The following is a 19790-nucleotide window of genomic DNA, read 5'->3' as shown; positions in this document are numbered from 1 at the left end:
TCATCGAACACGTTTTCCGCTTTGAACCCTTTTTTTCTGGGTAACCTCGCAATTGGCGGAATATTATTTTGCTTCTATTAATTCTATACATCTATTTATTTTTACTTTGACAGTCTCAAATTATTTCTCGAACTACTTTTTTTCCCCTACACATTCACAATATTGAATTTTCCATGCAAAGTTTATTTTCTCTCACAGGTTTACAAAAGCTGATACACAACCAAAGGTTTAGAAATTATTTCTAAACATCATTTCACAAGCACAAAATCTTATTGGCCTTTATTTGATCCCATATATTTCCAAAGGTCCTGTCTTTGCCGTCCGGTGTTACGATGACAGCATCTTAATTTTGTATCGATACCAGGTAAATATATATGTGTATATATAGAAAGAGACTGGAGCATTTCAAGTGAGTTAACTGTAGACCGCAAGTACCAGGGTGGCCTTGTGTATTTTTGAAGGCATATCCAGTACCTACTTTAAGACAACTCTAGATCACGTTAAAGAATTTACACAATGTTTCATATAAATAAATCTAATAATTTCTCACAAACCACTGATAAAGTGCTTCCATCTACTCTCTAAACCTCTAGATATATTCACATGACCAAGTAGTTTCGGTGAAACATTGGGCTCACCGCTCTGTCCTTTTCGACTGACACATTTGAACAAACTCCACGAAACCTAAAGCAATTACACTGGTTAAGGCGTGAATGTGTATGGTGCTATGCTACACTCTATGCTCAATAGTGGTGTTTCCCTTAAAACAAACAGCGCACAGACGGATGGAACTGCAGGTAAATTCACACCAAATTTTCCGTAAACTGTTCCAAGAAATTTCTACAACTATCACTGCGAAGAGCAATGCCATCGACCTCTCATGTTGTTGACTGGATTTCGGTACACTGATCGTTTAGATTTAACATCAATGCAAGTATTGTGTAACTGTGTGTGTACCTGTGTTTACAAATTCCCTGCATTTTCATAAATCTTGTAATCTGCACATAAAGAACATTTAAATTCCAGGCACTCACTTTGATTGCATTAAGCACAACATAACATTTTTAAGGAGTTGCACAAATTGCAGCAGCCATAAAGGGATATGTACATATGTTCATAGTTCTTCCTTTTTTCGACAGTACCGACTGATGTTGATACAAACATAAATCTACTCTTAGACATTATGGCTTAATGTGCACAATGTAAATAAAGATAGTGTACAATGAAAGTGGCTAAGATCACTGGAATGGCTTTGAAAAATGTTTGACCAAGACATTTGAATAATAACTTTGTTCTTCAAATGCAAAAGGACACATAATGGCAAACTAATACTCACAGAATTTACATTTCTCTTCTTTTCAAAAACAGCATTTTTCTAACAGTCTTCGTGTGTAAAACAAAGAGAAACTGTATCATAAGTTGGAAGTAAGTAATACATCATTTGAGTGCAGCGTTTAAACGGTCGGCCCATTAACTACCCAGAGGGCTGACATCTGCAGCTGAATCACGTGGCTGTAAACAAGAATCAACTGCAACCCCAGAGATTCAAAACTTTGTCACCTCTCTCCACCCGCCTGTCCTAACTCCACCTGCTACTCTGATCTCCACCTATCACTGCAGCAATTCAGTCTTTTTTGTAGGCGTGGTCGACTCGCCCTCACCAGAGTCAGACACGTTGATAGGGCTGTCCCTGGAGAAGACCTCAGTTGACTCCCTCCAAGTGCAGTCGGCAACGGTCTTAAAAGAATGGTTGCCACATTTGGGCCGCACCTTTTGCGAGGCATTGTTGACAATCTGTCGGCTGTTGGAGGTGGCTATCTTTATCTTGAGGGCAGCATCCACACGATCCACTACTGTGTATGTGCCGATGCTGCCGTCCTCGAAGCCAATGATGATGTTAAGTGCTCGCTGAGAGAGAGACAGGAAAGTGGGCGTCTTGTACAGGGAGCATGTGCCGATGCTCTTGCCATCAGCAAGGCGCATCACGATCAGATTGGACACAACACCAGCCTCATCGTCTTCATCGCAGCTCCGGAAACAGACATACACTAGATAACGTCCGTCTCTTGATAATTTCTGACGCCAAATTATACCGGCAGCATGGACAAGCCTCAGCTTCCCGCTGTGAAGATCCAGGACATTAATATTCTCATCACCTTTGGACACAATTCCTACTTTCCCATTGGGCGAGATCTGGAAGTCCTCGAGATTTTTGAGGAAATTGGTTGGCAGCTGGACTCGCCTGCAAACTGACTCATCTGCCACATTCCAGATGAAGACGGTCTCTGTGGATGTGATGAACACCACACAGTCAGGGCAGTCAGGAATGAGCTTGAAGTTGACAATAGTAATGCCATCATCACAGACAAACTTCTTGGATACGCTGCCTGACCACAGGCTGACAGCGAGGAGCTTGTTTTTGGAGCTTCCCACAAGGAAAGTATTTGCTGTGGTGATCAGTGCATTCTGGAGGGTGACCAAAATGTTGCACACTTTGTGCCCAGTCCCGAGCCTCCAGACTCTGGAGGCGTTCTGCTCGCAGAGAGACACCACAAATTGGTCATTGTGGGTGATTAGCAGCTGTGATATTTTCTGTCCATTGATGCGAAAGATGTTTTCTCCAGTGGTGGTTTGCCAGATGTACTGACTGGACTTGTCATCTGATGTCACCATGAGATCCCCTGAGGAGGTTAGGACACAGTTCTCCACTATGCCCTCGTGCTTAAAGACTGTTTCAATAAAGCCAGTGCCGAAGTTCCACTTGTGGACAGCTTCCGAACCGTCCATGGTAAACACATAATCCTCTCTGCCGGACAGCTGCAAGGTCTGGATCTTCTTGCCTGTTTTGTCAATATTAGACATGGCGGTGATGATATCAATGTCCCAAACAGACAGCACGCCGCTGCTGGCAACAGAAAGGAGCAGGTTGTGGTGGGTTGATTTAATGAGTTTGACGATAGCCCCTGAGATCTCAATCAGGCTAGCCATGCACTGTCCACTGTCCCTCCTCCAGACAAAGATGGAGGAGGTGTTCTCCATGGAGGCCACAATGCTTTGTCCATTCTTGGAGAGAACAGCAGCCACAAAGCGTTCAGTGCGTTTGGCTTTGAACTTCTCAACCATTTTCCATACTTTTGTGTCCAGAACCTCGATACTTCTGGCCTTGCAAATGAGAATGGAGCGCTGGTCTTCAGATAACTCTATGCCCACCACTTCACTGTCATCCCCTCTACAATCGTAATCCTCCATCAGACGAGGGTTGGTGATCTCTTTGGTGTTCCATACTGACAAACTGCCTTCATTGTCAACCATCACCATTTGGCTAAGGGTGTCCAGAATTAGAATGGACTTTACGAATCCCCCAGAAAACTCAGAGGTCACAGTGGCCAACTTGTCCCCATTTCCCAGATGAAAGATGGATGCAGTGTTGAGGTACTGGCCACAGAAGGCATACATTCCATCTGGAGAGCACTGGACACAAGTCACCTCATACCAGCAATGAAACTGGTAGAGAGGCCAACCGTAGAGTAGGTCAATAACGTTGACTTCTTTACTAGCCTCAAGCCAAGCCAAAGCATGGTGGGTGGACAAAGTAAAACCATTGATAAAGGCCACCCCACCAGTGACACCGCCTTGCTTGGACCCCTTGATTTCAACCTCAGATAAAAGGCAGGACTTGTGATTATCATAGATAAGCAATGTGTTTTTGGTTGTGGCCACGACCAGATACTTTTCATCAGTGGTTAGCCTGATTCCAAGCACAACGGATTTGGCTGTGTCGATCTGTCTTTGAAGTTGTTTACTCTCGACATCCCAGGTGCTGACAGACCCATCTTCGAGGGCTACAAGGACTATGTTTGGGGCAAGAGTGGGCACGATCTCCACAATCTGCATGTAGCTAGAGCACAGAGGAAGCCTCTCTGGACTGTAGGTGACATCCATAGAGGAGTGGAGAGGCACAATGGAGCAGTACTTCGGGCCATCTTTGTCACACTCCAGGAGGAGGTGTCTGAGCTTGGGGAGGGAGGTGACAACCGGCAGAAGCCTTTGCTGCAGTTCTGCAGACAGTGATGCTGGGTTTTTCAGCACTTTTACTTTGATGCTACGGAGAGTGGTGGCCAGGAACTTCAGTTCTTTCTCTTGGGTGTAGCTGTAAGCTAGGTCAATGTCTGTTACAGCCTTTTCAAACTGGCCAATCTTGATCATTGTGTACAGCCAGCTGAAGTTCATGATAACACCAAACATGAGGTCATCAGTGCGCCCACTCCTGGTAAGGTGGTACACCAGCTCTGTCATCTTCCTATGGTTGACAAAGAAAATGTCCGGCTCCAAAAGATTGCACTGGAACACCCAAGGCTGCTCTGGAGTCTGTCTGTCATAGGAGTACTTGTCAGAGGACGTTTTTTCATGGGACTGGTGGGGGTTTTTGTGATGAGATATATTCAGGGAAGTGAAATGGTTGTTATCGTAAGTGAAGATCTTCTTCCTGCCTCCTGACCATGCTCCCAGGAAGTACTCAGCTAGGAGGCTGTGCATTTGATGGACGTCCTCCTCGTTGCTGAGATACAACTTCTGGGCAATGAGATGCAGGTGTCTGTTGGCCCAAACCATCAAGGTGACGTTACGTACCTGACGTTCCACCAGATAACCATCCAGCTCCTCTTTAAGCCTTGCAACCAAATCATAAGAGATCCTCAAGGGATTTTTGAGGTAAGTTGCCACAATGACATCACCAAGGACTATATTATCAAGGGAAAGAATGTCTTCCAGCTCGACTTCAGTTAGCCCAGCCTTGGCCATGGTGATGTACCCTAATGCTCGGAAGACAAATCGTTGTCCCAACTTGTTCTCCACTGAGTAGAAGAGCTGTTCTATGCTTTCGTGCACTGTGGAGCACAGGGACCTGTCGTCCACATCTTTGTGAGACCTCCAATGAACTACTTCTCTGTAGATGAGGTTGACAAACATTGGCAATGTACACTTGGCAAGTGCCTCATTGACATAGATCTGTTGGCCTGAGGTGACCTTTCTCTTCACCCCAAGCAACTGCTGTTTTAATGTTTGGCTGCAGACCTTGCGGTCCCTCTGGATTAATTCCAAATAATACCCCTCATCATGGATGAGCTGTCGAAGTTTCTGCAGGATGCCGTGTTTATTGGGCAACGTTGAGACTACAATGCGGACTGTCCGAGGCAGATGTATGGGGAGCCACCACAGCTTGCGAACTTCGTCCGCATCGGAGAGCTGCTCCAGGGCATCCAGGACAATGACCAAAGGCCGGTGGAATGAAGATTCCCCTAGAAGGTTGATCAGAAGCTCCTTCATCTCCTGGATCTTGTTAGGCAAAAAGTGAATCAGGCAGCGGTAGTTTATTGCAATCTGTTCACAAATGCTCTGGAGGAGAGTGCGTAGGTCTGTGGAGAGCAGGCTGGAGCCAATAAACCGGACAATAACAACTGGGTCGGTTTCAGGGCCCATCTCTTGCTGCAGCCATGTGTAGGCCTGAAAAAAAAAAAAGCATTCAGAGATGATTTTTAGAATATGTAGAGTACACATTTTAGTTAAGAGTTCTTTAAATAGTCCACATTAGAATAGCACATATGATTGTTACATAAGACTATAAACTGGGAATCAAATCAAATAATCCCAACAAATCTGTAAGATGAAAATCTTAAAATAAAGAACATTTTCAGACATTTGTTAAAATGTACTTGTATTTTTCTCCGTTTGGTCAAACAACTAGAATGAGCTCTACAGTGAAGCTAGAGGGACCTAAGTAATTGTTGTTCTAACAGTACGAGGCAGGGCTGATTAGAGCGAGGAAGAGAGGTTTCATACATTTTACCTTATGACCTTGTGTGTGCTGAACAACATTTCTAACTGTTATTAGACATTTAAAAATGTGCGAATCTCAGTAACGTTAAGGTTGAATGGCCTCAGATGTTCTCAAAGTAATCCTTACATAGATTTAATTCATAAATTAATAATTTCTTCAATCATGAGAAACATTCTATGAATGAGCACGACTTTATTATTACATTGTAATTCCATTCATGAATTCATTAAATGGCCCAGCTGAGATTTGGGGAGACATTAAGATGTTTTTTGACACATTTAGGGCAATAGTGACGATGCCTGCTTCACATTTAGCTGTATGTATGTGTGAGAGACGGGGAAAAAAGAGAGAGCGACACAGAATCTGTAAGTAGATTATTGTCTGTGTATGACTGAATTTATAAAACTCAAAGCCAATGATGCCAAAGCCTGCTTGACTTTCATAAACTGGTACATTTTTATAAATATAAACTTTTTATAGAAAGTTATCGTCAACTAAATTGTACTAAACTAACTAGAATCTGTCCCATGCTATATTGTGTTACATTGCATACAGCTCAAATGTACCTGTAGAACAGGAAGGCAAGATCATAGAGATATAAAATGGAAAACGTTGCATATTCTCTCAACATAGATAACCTAAAATAATATAAAAACCAGGCGAAAATGAAAGTCGACAAAACTCAACTTAATTAACCTGATTCTCATGTGCAATCAATGCAAGACATTATCATTGCTCCAAAATTCAGCAGAGTCTCTGAAGACTCATTCCTGCTTTGGCAATATTCTTTAAGTGTCACAAAGCAGCCGTTGCAATGTTAGGAACAATTACAGTACCGTTGTTAATTAGGCGGAAATAGTTCAGTTAACAACTAGTTTAATTTATCATCTGATATGTATTATTCTAATTTTGCTACTGAGTATGATTTGGCTGATAAGGCGACGAGTTACTGTGGTGAACTGAGAAGATTAAAGCTCTGAATAAAACAACTCCTTCTGTAATTATCCTCCTCTTCCTTATTTGTGTTACATTCAGCTGACTCATTAAAGTGTGTCTTTTTAGCAACCTCATTTTGTAAGTTGTGAACTTTTCTCTACACACATACAGAACCCAAGTTTTAGAGCTCATTGCGACTGACAGACAAAGCTCTGCCTTGAGTCCCACAAAATGTTTGATGTTTATGTGCACAAATTAAAGTTATCAATATTTGTACACTTTTTTCTGCCCTATGACACTATAATATTACCTGAACTCCTACATAACAAAAGATTAATAAGGAGGACTCTGTGTCTTTGCTTCTGAGTTTACACATACCGGCTTCACATAAGCTGTGGTTGGTATTTATTGCATAACATTAATATTTGGTGTGGTCTGAGCTCAAAAGTAAGAAGATAAAACAAACTGTGAATTACTCTCTGTGGACTTCAGCGCAGAGCTTGTGGCACAGTGGCCCCAGACCACTTCACGCTTTGAATTGTTTGGACAGCGCATCACCTCTTTTAGTCTCGCCCAAATCTAATAACATCCCTTTCTCCTTCAAACACCAAGGCCACACAGGATTTCAAACTATTATTATTTCTGTCTGAACTTGCTGCAAGTACTAACTGGCTGGGGATTAACACACAGGGCGATATGCTGGTGGGAAACTTTAGCCAACTGCAGAAAACTACAACTATCATACGAAAGCTGTGTGATCAACATCCAACATCGAGGTGAAACTACATCTTCTGGTTCTGGAAGCAAGTATTTTATGATTTAGGTCTTTTTTTGGGACTAAAGTAGCCAGTGCAGTTTCACATGTAAAATTGGACAGACCAGTCACAGACTGTAATAGTGTAATAGGGTTGAATGATAAATCAGGAGGCGAATCTGTGTGGGCAGTAATATGTGTGGTAGTACAAAATGTGATACAATCGTTTGAATCATTTCAATGCAAATCGTTTTATTCATTAGAGCCAAAACAGATAATTTATTTCTAATTGTGAGAATTACCAGTCAATTAAACAAATAACAGACAAAACTGATACCCAGCTTTTTGTGCATTCCTAAAAACCTTTCGGATGATTTGAGGAAGCAGTTTTCCATTTTTTGTTAACAAAAACTCATTCGCAAAAACGCAAAAAGGTAGTGTTGTGGGACATGTGTGACGACCCTCTCTGCCCTGTCTGCCTGTTCGTTTGGCTGCCTTCCTTGCAGGTGTGGCAGAGGGTCGTCAGGCAGAGTGGAAACACCTGAGGCCATTAGCAACACTGGCCCTGTGTGCCAGAGCACCCAATATAAAAACATTCTGGACTCTCAGTTGGCTTCTCAGTTGTTCCAAATGTTCAAAAAGCAATGAACATCATTTGTTATTGTTTGTAAAATAAAAATTGTTGTGATAAATAAATTGCCAAATATACCTGATGGAACAAATGTGATACAAAAAAAATATCATATAGGTAAATAAAAAAAAAAAAATGTATATATATTTTTGGACTAAAGGTCCAATAAACAATTCAATATCAAAAATTCAGAATGTTCTGAATATTATTTGATGGTTCAGGCCATGAAAATCAGGACAGGCTCTAAAAAAGGAGGTTCAACTCCCCTGATGACTACAGTAGAAACTAGACACATGGTCCTGTTACTTAATCCTTGTCCATGTTCTCCAACACACCTCCTCCTCCTCCATCACTAAGCTCGGCTTTATGAGAGTGCGCCTGCACATTCTGTGTTGTTTCTACTTTCATCCGTACGGCCCGTGGTAATCTTTAACACTGGAGGCTTTGATCGTTGTTGCATTGCTGTTATTGCACCTTGTAACATTTAATGAACCTGGATGACATGAATGGAGCGTACAATGAATGTGTGTATCAGTGTGACGTTCATCACAAAGGGTTGGACAGCAGCGGTAGATCTGCGGGTTTGTGCCGTGTGATCTTGGCTATGGTGTGATCCTAATGTAGCCGGGCGGCCAGATGGCGCACACAAAAGCCAGAGACCGAACAGAAAACACAGAGCTACAACACGCACGGCACATTCGCTTTGAGAAACATATATGTACACATGCTTGGCAGAAATCTCTACAGATGCTCACGCACACACACACACACACACATAAAAAAAAGCAAACCCGTGAAGTCATATGTGGATGTACAGTGCACACGATCGCAAGGCCTGACAGGAAATTCTAGACGTGTGCATGGCAGTGTGCTGTCTTTTGGCAGACGCGCAGATGGTCAAGCGAGCGTTTTGATGAGAAAAGACGAACAGTTGCACGCCCCCTCACGCTCCGCGGTATACAAAGATGGACACATGCTCAGATCAGACAGACAAGACGAGCGCAAAGCGTGAACGCACTGGCGAGAGCCGGCTGAAGTGAAGGAGAAGGAGGGGCGGGGGGATCACACGGAAGGGAGAAAGACAACACCATCGTTTTCAAAACATTCTGTCCGTCATGTCTCACCTGTTTGGCCACCTCGGACAGCAGCAGCGTCTTCCCAGTGCACGGTCCCCCGTACACCACCAGAGGGCTCATTCTGCTCCCCTTGGAGGGCAGAAGGTACTCTTGTATGTAATCCAAGGACTCGGTCTTGAACTGGTAGTGTTCGGCGTAGCTTTTACAGAGCGACAGGTGCTGCAGGATCTCGTCGTACAACGGGTCCGTCTCCGTGCCCAAGTTCTGCTGGACGGTGGCTTGAATGATATCCACCATGTCCTCGTAGAACTGTTTACACAGACCCTCCACATAGTTGCTCTCCACTTCTTGGGAGTAGCCCAACTTCATGTCGCAGTGGGTGACCGAGGAGTAGACCCGGAGGTTGGAGGCCGCGACGACGGTGGGGATGAACTCGTCCCGTATCTTCAGAAGGCGCTCGTAGGATTCCTGGTTGCGCATGACGCGGTCGCCGCTGACCACGATGTCCATGTAGCGGGTCATGTCAGGGATTTTGGCGAAGCGGTCGAAGTTGGCGATCTTGCGAATGTAGCAGACACATTTCTTGAGAAAGGCAGGAGTTTGTTTCCCAAGGGCAAAGTCTAATTCATCCTCCAAGGCTGAAATAAGAGACAAACACAACTTAGAAGTCTTCCTCGTCTGTCTGTAATAACTTTTGAAAACTCAGCATTGTGTTTTGACTTAAAAAGGACCACCTCTGGTTTATTATGTACAACTTTCAAAGATAAACGTCTTACAGATGTACGATTTAGATTTCTTTCAGGAGCAGAGCCAAATGGATTTTGGAAGCCTTTAGCCTCCGATTAGATAGTTTTCCCTTGAGCCTTATGTTAGAGGAAATAAAGTTGATAAAATCACATAAGCCAGCACTACTGAACTGTATCACAGGCTCCCCAACAACAACAAAGAGCCGGCTGACTGAAATTCCGCCAGCATCTCCCGTGTAGTTCAGCTCACATGGTAGCTCGCTAATTAGGCGGGAGCGAGAAAAGTGCAAAAGGAAAAGTTCCAGGAGACGGCACAACTTCCTCAAGCACTGCTTAAAGCCCAATTAGAGTGTCTAAAAAGTGCAGTTTCCTGACACTTCCTTTTTCATGTGAAATTATAAAACTTGCAATTCTTTAATTAGCTTATTCTTTATTTCCTTCCATAAAAAAAAAATGCTACATCTTGTGCCTGCTCTATCAGAACAGGGCCAGGCCTATAAAGCCGGGACCTGTCATCAGATTCAGAGAGCATATTGCTTAGATCATCTAACCACAGAGAAAAAGAGATGTCTTGAAAGATTAATTCAACGCTGTCCAAACAATTCAGTAATAACTGGGTGATTCCTTTATGGAGTCTGTTACAGACAGGAGCTGATACGGAGCAATCAAACCTCGCAGAGTGAAAATAAACAGTAGGAGGAATTGTTCAAATGTCAGACTTTTACACCAGCAGAGGTATGAAAGGAGTGGGTAGAAAATACCACAATGAATGGCAAATTGTGGTTTTGTTCCTCAATAATCGGCCTGATAATCACTGACATTATCGCATAATAACAATAAAAAAGAGGAATAAAAAGGGGAAAAGTGGTCTAGGAAAAGTCTTTTCTGTTTTCACCTGTCATTTGCAAAACACCGTTAGGATTAAGTACCGAGAGGTGAACATAAAAATCGGATCGATCGATCAATCACTGTCATCTGCTGAGCCGAGTCTGACAGATCCTGATTGCATCTCATCTCTTGTTACCAATTTAGTGACAAGATGACAATCTACACCGCGGCCTCACTCATTAAATATATGACCTTTGCTGTGTGATTTGTATCCTCCTAAAGATTAATGGTATATTTCTTAAAAATCATCATTTTCTATCTCAGCAGAAGCTTTCTTTATTTACAGTTATATGGTTTTGCCTCATGTCCGGCATGTAAAGATTAATTTCACCAAAATATGCACTGTTACAACCATCAGACGTACTGTTAATTAAAAGGTCTGAATTGTTAGATTATGTGGGAGATATAAGGTGACTGTGTGTATCACCTTCACTTATTTGATCCACTTTCATTATCTGTAATCTACTTATTAATTACCAGATTAATTGATTTAGTGCTTGGTCTAAAAAAATATCCACGATAATTTTAAAAAAATGCGTGAAAATGTTATTGAATTGCTTGTAACATATTAAGTTTAATTTCATAGAAGACTAAAATCCAACAAATATTTACATTTGAGAAGCTACAACCACTGCATTTTTGGCATTTCCGACTGTTTCATCCATTTAATTTTTCAAAGTTTAGAATTAATTGCTTGGATAAAAGCAGTATATGTGAGCCAACATGGAAGAAGGTTGGCGCACATAAAAGCTGTCGTTTTAGAATTATATTAAATACTTTTGTGTTATGTAGAAATAAATAAAGAAGGGAGCTTCCCAATCGGACAGTAAGGCTTGCTCCAACTTGAAAAGACGTTATCAAAAGATGTGACGTATGAAGATGAAAAGAGAAAGAAGAAGTCGACCTGAAACTAACCAGAGCAAAGGAATTTCTTGGCCTGAGCGCTCTTCATGGTCCCCTTCTCCTGAAGCTGCAGCACCGCCGTTCGGAAGATCCTCTTGATCTCCTCCGACACGTTCCTCCAGGCTTTGTCATTCTTGGTCTTGGCTGCGCTGCTTGACTCCATCTAGGCAGGACGGAGAGCGGGGAGAGGACAGTCTGACTTCACAGCTTAAATAGGAACCGAGGGGAATGTGGCTATTCGAGTACTGTGCAGAAAGAAGCGTCCTGCAGCAAAGGGAATATTGTTCTGTGTTTTCATGTGAGAGGCTTTCATTTAAAATGAGCGCGCAATGGGGGCCGGATCGCTTGAGAAAACCTTAACTGGTATGATTGATTTCTTTTTGAGTGATTCCGATATCTAAAAGGGAATTTGAGATATTTTATAAAAGATACGAAGGTTGAAACAGTTTTGTATAAATTAACTGTGTTGACAGAATTGTTGTGGGAAACACTTTGAAGTGGTAATTTGCAGGTAAAACCTTTTTTTTTGGCAAACTGTAAAGCTCAGCACTTCATAAGGGCTCGAGAGCTGCCTGAGACAAAACTACTAACACAAAGTTGCTTTTCTTTTCTGTGTGTGCATATAAAATACGTTCCTCGAGGATAATTATATTCACGAAGCACTGGTCTCAAGGACAACAATCCATTATCAGCACTGTAAAAACCTCCATTTAGTAACATCCGTGTGGGTAAAATAACAATCAGGAAGACAAATCCCTTTTCTGCCCCTTGGAGTGGCATCATGTTAGCCGGACTCACAGAGTTCTGGTAGTTCTTAAGCATTTGGGCTTTGGGTTTGAGGTAGTATGCGGGTGGCACAGAGTTTTCATCCCTGCAGTACCACTCTTCCAAGATGTGTGTGTCCAGCCCCGCCTCCACCGCTGCATCCAAGATCATCTCGAACTCCGCTGATTCCACCTCCCCCGGCACTCGGATGCTGCCGTACTTTTCTCCCACCAGACCCTGAAGGGGGGGGGGAGGAAGGAAGGAAAGGAAAGGAAAGGAAGATAGAGGGCAGGGAAGGTGAGAAAGAGGGAGACAGCAAATGTGTATAATCATTTTTGACCAGTGGCGCAGGGTGAATTCCAGAGTCAATGATGCACAGTGTGACTTATTTAAGGCAATTTCGGAGCCACAGGCGCAACTGTGGTGCAGTTGGGACATCCACCAGCCAAATTGTGACATCAGGGTCGTAACTGCCGCCACGATTCCCCGCTCCGTGTGCACTATGGCGACTACTGACAGCTCTCTCCTGGATGGAAATTGCTGTACACCACAGCCTCATATGTACAGTGTACAACAGTGCGCCCCCCTCTTCCCACATAGAGACATTAACGTTCAAGTGTTAGAAATAACAATCAGGCTCAAGCGAGATAAAGACTGTGGTTGTTCAGTGAAAATGCCACCTGCCCCGCCACACGACACACACGCTATCGCACAAATATCACAACATGACGATATGTAAAGGACAGAAAATTGCATTCTCACGCTACGAGTGACAGAGCAACAGGCCGCAAGTCGTCGTCAACGCCGGTGTCAATAAGATCAGGAGCTACAGCGCTGATTTCAAAATGATACTTTTAAAACAAAAGTATGATATAAATAAGGATATATATGATCAATTCATAATTACCTCTAAAACACTGAGGTTCAATACCAATCCCCTGCTGAATGATTCTTTGTTTCCCGTAAGAAAAAGCAGATTTGTTCTGCTGCTGCTTCGCAAATATTTGGATGACACGCTGTTATATAAAATACACAGCCGTGGCCAAATTTCCCTAATGCTCAGTAATCAGTAGTATTAAGGGAATGAGCAGATTTGCTTTATATATATATATATATATATAGAACAGATGGGACTGTTTTAAATGAAAAGGAAATGAATGCATGCATTAAAAGTGAGGAATGTAGATTTGTGAGAGTCAAAGACCGTGAAATTTGATTTAATTGTGCTTCTGTACTCCAAGTTAATGTTATTTTCGTCACGGGCGCCGACACCATCACCATCAGTCTTATTCACCAACGCTAATACCGGCAATCGCTCTCCATATCGCCTCAGCCAGAGAACTAGAACACTCAGCTGCATGATTAGACATCATCAAATTAAATAGTGGCCTTTTCATCCCACTATTATCTCCCACTCCACATGGCGTATCTACTGTAAGCTCCAATGAGTCTCCGTCTCCGTCCCCTCGGCATCTACGCACATGCTTTTGAGTGACAGCCGATTCAATACCTTGGGATATGATCAGGGCCGTTTCTTGGCTCTCGATCCCTGATGTGCTCTATCGGTCACATTCGAAAGAGAATGAGGGGCGGAAAAAAAAAGAAAAAGAAATCACTGGAAATCCTCCGCTCCATGACCAGCTGATCTTTACTCCATGTGTCGTAATTCACATGCAGCCGAAAGTCTCGGGGCGAAGACGCGGAGCGAGTGAGGGACAAGCCAAATGACTGTGAGCTCCGATGAGCAGGAAAACTACGTCGGTGCGCTCGGGGCAATGACGCTTCAAAGCCATTCCACGTTGGACTCCCTCGCTCCCTTGGCATTCGCAACGGGAACAGATGCAGAGAACAAGCAGAATCAGATGATGGCATGTGGCATGGTCTGTAGAGGAGCACACTCTCAAAACCCACCGATTGCCCCGTGGCGGATTCGTTTTACATGCAGTTTTGTGGCCTTGTTGCACACATTTGATACCGAAGGTTCTTTTTGCAGCTATTTCGGGATTTTGGAAGATAGCTTCCGTGTACAGTATCAGTTGCTTTTGGAGGAGGAGGTGTAATTTTCAAGGTTGGGTATTGCGTTTTGTATCGAAACCCATTATTCACATTATATAAAAACATTACGCCGACCCACTTATGCAGTGGAACAACACATTAAATGTACGTCTCCTGCACCGAAGGGTGAAAAACTATGTTTTTTTTAATCCCCTGAATATTAAAGTATTTGCAATAAAACAAGAGGGTTAAAAGGAAAAGGAAACCAGATGACGATAAATACCCCCCCCCACCCCCCTGTGACAAGAATATTCAAGTGCATGCAACAAAGCAAGAAGCCTCGTAAGGAAATAGTGCTACTTTAAGTACAGAACATGAGCCAAGCTGTCAGACGGAAAATACAAGTACAAAATAGAGGAAGAAAGGAAAGGGATTCCCTCTTGTGTGTAACTCTCTGCGTTCCCTTCCTGCCAAAACAAAGAGCTTAATAGATAATTAGGGCAGGCTGCTCACTATCTTCCGCTGTGATTGACAGGAGCGGTCATGAGCTACATTCAAACCCAAACTGTTTCAAGTGACAGGTGCACCGTTTAGCTCAGAATCAAACAGGACACAATGCACTGCATACATTTGCTCTCCAAAATGCTGAAAGATAAAGTTTAGTTTCTAGCTTTTCTCAGCGGAAATGTGAAACCAACAAACAAGTTGACATTCTCATTGGGATCAATGTTGGGGGGATATACCATGACCACGCCAACTGCAGGAGGTGTATACCATTTCAAAGCGTTCGCAGAGCTTGTAATGCGTCATCTTTGTCATAGAGCGAGTAAGCGAGTTAGCCAGGCATGCTAACGTGCCTACTTGCAGTTGCTGTTTCAGGGAGAGGTTTAGCAGATGGTAAAGGATTTGCTGTCTTTAATGTGGGATGTAGTGCTGGCCGTGCAGGTCACCTCATCCCCACCTTCTATGACTCACGGTGCTGTAGTGATGAGTCAGGAGAGGATGGAGGCACTGGGCTGAGAGAGAGAGAGAGAGAGAGACTCTCCAAGTACACACACACACACATTCACAGCACTCCACTTAATGTAATCCACTGTCACTTCTGTCAACCCCCCCCCCAACTTACCAAGGCCAAACTGTAAAAGATGTCCAAATATTTGCCGGGTGACAGCAGAACTTCACTCCTGTGTGTGTGTGTGTGTGTGTGTGTGTGTGTGTGTGTGTGTGTGTGTGTGTCGATGTCTCACTTATGAGAGGGGACCACGAGGTAGTAGTTCTTATGACACTTTAGCAGCCGCAGGTGCAAGAAACACAGGAGGCTAAAGTGACAATAGCAAAGCAGAAAGCGTCCAAATGCTATTCCACTTTTAGCCGCACTCCTCTGCCTCCCTCCCTCCCTCCCTCCCTCCTCTGGTTTTTCATCCGTGGAAGGAGGTTTTATACTCTGGCTAAGTGCACTTTATCTGATGAGCCAGTTGGGAGAGGCGTCTCAGATATCGTACACAGCTACAGTATGAATCAACAAATCAAACACTCACAGGGTCAATCAATCAAGGAAACACACAGTCAACTGTTCCGATATTTGCTGCGTAAGCTTTGGCAGTGCGGGGGGACAAACGGCTCCAAAAAGAAACCGATGATCTGAACAGAGAAATGTTTAAGTTTCAGAGACATGCACGCTCACTCACAGAGCAGTGAGCCAACACACACACACACTACAAACTGATATTATATCACACAGTTTGCTCTAATTTATACTGTTTTTGCAGTTAGTATACAAGAAATCAAAGTGCTCTGTCAGAAAAAGGCTGGTGAATTCTACATATCTTATTATTGTCAGAGAGGTATTAGTATTGCTGTCCTTTGTGCCGTAGTATGTTGTTGTCCAAAAGCTGTTAAAAACCAATCATCAGCAAATGTGTATTAATCCACCGCTACAGTGCCCAGCTGTTTAAGGGAATTAATGGAGCTTTTACATAATTGAAACCCCATGCTCTTAAAGATTTACATCTTCAGTGGGAACAAATGGGATTGGGGCTGTAAGGAAGTCAAACAAGTATCGGGTATGAAGAGATATGATGGTTTCGGTCATTTCACAAGATTTATTGATGAAAAATAACCTTTTTTGCGAAGAATCAATACTTATTTTTCCGTGTCTCACCAGCACACCACCTGATGTATTCAGCAGCTCCTCTATTTTATCTGTGCACTGCATTGTGTCTGTCAACAGCACACTTGAAAAGTTCAAATAAGTGAGCTGTATGGATTTTGCGACAAAGCTTCAGACTTGCCAAACTACAATATTTGAATTAGAGCAATTTTCAAGAACACAGGCAGTGACAATTTCCACTTTCAAATACGTCTTTTGTTCAATTCTTGCATGTTTCTCTCTTCGCTGGATTCTGGGCACTGACTATTTGCTTTGAAAATATCAACTTCCGCTGAAGATGAGAGGTCTTACATCACGCTAAATGAGCAGAAGCAGAGAGGAAATAAGAGCTACAGCCTCCTCTACTATCCTCGTACACGCGGCGAACCTGCTACACGGCCGCGCCAACTGAGAGATGAAAAAAAAAGCAGAAGAACCGGATGAGCGTCTGCGCGCTGTTTTGCCGATACCCGTCCTTGAGGCGTTCATCAAGTTTTAGTGTTTTTTTTTACACGAGGGAATTTGAGACCGTTGGAGCAGCAGAAGAGCGGAACGGAAAGAAGAAGCAAAAAAAACCAAAAAAAAACAGTCATGGCTCATTGTCATGCTTAATCTCCGGGTCAATGACACCGTCACCATGCCAACCCCTGTGATCGCCATGGAAACCAGCTTTATTGCATCGACAGGTTAGAGAAAAAAAGCCCCCCTCACCCAGGTGTGTGTGTGTGTGTGTGTGTGTGTGTGTGTGTGTGTGTGTCCCTGCACTGCCACCTGTCATGTGTTCAGCCGTGCCCTTTGAAAAACACTTGCTGCAATGGATTCCTGCTCATAAAGAAAGACATATCCAAAGCTGGTTATATAACAGCTCTGTCTCATGAACTAAGACAACTCTAAATCCTGATGGTCACACATGCCCACTCAAAGAAAAGAAATGGGTTTTTTTTTTTATAGTTGTAATTTCCCTCATGGACCATTTTTCCACGTGATGTAAATGAGATTAACAACATATGTATTTTTCTCATCTGAAGCAGTGATATTTAACTGATCAGGTTGACTTTACAACACAGGAAGGAGACGCGGAGGTTTAGTCTAGACATCGATGCTCTTATTTTCATTCTCGAGCACGGCGCTGACTGATTCATAGAGGTGAACGAGGAGAGATGCGAGTGCCAAAAGGAGTATAAAGAGGTTTCTAGTTGTTGCACAGATCCTCTGTGGCAGCAAGAAACACACCTACACTACGCATGCCAATCCTGTTTCCAACTTCAAGCTCCCATCCTCCCTTTTACTCTCCTCCGCTCTGCAACAGAAACGCACCGCACCTCCTCTGTTTTACACCAATAATCAATACAGATGTAATGTTTTCCCTCCCCCCCCCCCCTGCACTGGGCTCTGTGACAGTTGTTTTGGGCTGCAGACCCCCCAGATCAGCTGCCATGTGACTGATTGTACAATTGTGTGTGTGTGTGTGTGTGTGTGTGTGAGTGTGTTAGCTGGGGGGGTGACGCTTGGGAAGCAGCATTTGGGAGCCACGGTGCTGATGAGGGTGGATGTGTAGAAACTGTGAGCGGCTGCATCTCAACAGCTGAGTTTGAAACAAAGAACAAAAAAAGCAAACGGAGAGCACAGAAGACAGCGACGCCTGAGCAATGCTCGGTGTCTTTTACACGCACGGTTTGAGATCTACTGTATGTTTTTCACAGGAACAACAGGAGCCTAAATTCTGCTGACGTTGTCCCTGTCCTCACATATATATATATATATATATATCTAGGTCTACCACCTCGTAAAAATAAACAACGGTTCTCCGGAGACGGCCCAGACAACCCAGAACTGTCATCAACGGGGGTCCAAGTCCCTGATCAAAGAACCCGAGGCTGCTCCCCGGTCCTGGAAACCGGGAGCCGGGCCGCAGGGACTAAAGCCAGCTGTCTCTGACAAGTCTGAATGGGACTTCATTCCGTGGCGCTAATGTGGCCTCCTCTGCATAAAACCCTTCATTCACCACAGAGACGGACGAGTGGAACGCGCCATTAAAGATTTAACCAGCCAGATGGGGAGGACGTGCGCCGCAGACGCATGTGTTTGTGTGTTTGCGCGGGGTGTAAAGGGTCTGTATCACCGAGAGTCACAACCCAACCGATTCTCAATCTCATGACAGAGAGAATGCCTCGGGTCAAGATGCTCTGTTTGTATGCCCACCGTGTGTGTGTGTGTGTGTGTGTGTGTTTTGAAAGCGGGAGAGAGGAAGAAAGACGGATCAGTGGGAGACTGAACAAAGAGCAGTGTGTGTGTGTGTGTGCGCGTACCTGAGTTCCTGTGTGTCTGCTTGTGTGGTGTTGCTCGGGGTCAGTCCGGGTTAAGATGGTGAAATTGCAGCGGGGACGGAGGGCGGCGAGGCCGACGGGGAATGAATGAAATCAGCGCGGCGCGTACAACACCGCAGTAAACACCGAGCCGGCAGGCACAAAAGCGGAGAGTGCGTCACTTCTTTTCAACTCAGGAGCTGGTAGCTTCAGTGCAGTTTAGCCTGATTGAGCTCACATTGTACAGCCCTAATATCGCACACAATGCCTCAATGAGCTTTAGAGACCGTGACATCAAATGTCACACGAGCACACGAGGACAAAAAAAAAGTAATCAAGGCAAATCTTCTCGACCGCCAACATCATCAGCAAACAACTTTTCCAAAGCGCAGGGGTCAATTTTCAAAGTACTTAAAGCAATATTTGTAAGAAATTCTCCAATATTGTTGCAACATTAAGGCACCGCTGGGAAAGAAAAAGCATGGACGTGCAGTAGGTCACCGAGGTAAGTGGTGACCATTGGCTCTGTTGTTTTGTGTGCTTGGTGATATCAGAAGTCGGGCTCCTTTATTACTTTTCTGCCGGCTGTGGGTGATGTAATCGCTTTGCTTGGCTGCTAATTTCTGGTACATTCTCTATTGTGTGGAGTTTCCATTGGGAATTCATTTCTTGTGGTGAATTTTGAGCGCTATTTGGCGCGTGTTATGTTTCTTGCTGTTTATTTATAAAGTGGAAAAATTGTGTTTTTCACAAAGTAAGCTCCACTCCACGTCGATATAATAGCCTTTTTCTGGAGCGAATGTTG

At 43.7% G+C, this 19790-nt stretch overlaps 1 protein-coding gene across 2 annotated transcripts in view; it reads right to left on the bottom strand.

Moving 5' to 3' along the window:
* Positions 1-1611: 1611 nt before the first annotated feature.
* The window catches only part of nwd2 (NACHT and WD repeat domain containing 2), a gene marked incomplete at both ends in the record, with an annotated part of 39371 nt that continues 21192 nt past the window's right edge, over positions 1612-19790 (bottom strand). For both annotated transcript variants that reach the window (XM_079185303.1, XM_079185302.1), the window contains 4 exons: positions 1612-5502; positions 9282-9871; positions 11783-11933; positions 12569-12772. In XM_079185303.1, coding sequence (XP_079041429.1) covers positions 1612-5502; positions 9282-9871; positions 11783-11933; positions 12569-12772 — 4836 coding nt within the window. The remainder of the gene's footprint in view (positions 5503-9281; positions 9872-11782; positions 11934-12568; positions 12773-19790) is intronic.

Source organism: Pholis gunnellus, assembly GCF_910591455.1.
Source record: "Pholis gunnellus genome assembly, chromosome: 23".
Classification (NCBI taxonomy): Eukaryota; Metazoa; Chordata; class Actinopteri; order Perciformes; family Pholidae; genus Pholis; species Pholis gunnellus.
This window is presented reverse-complemented; position numbering and strand designations above follow the sequence as displayed.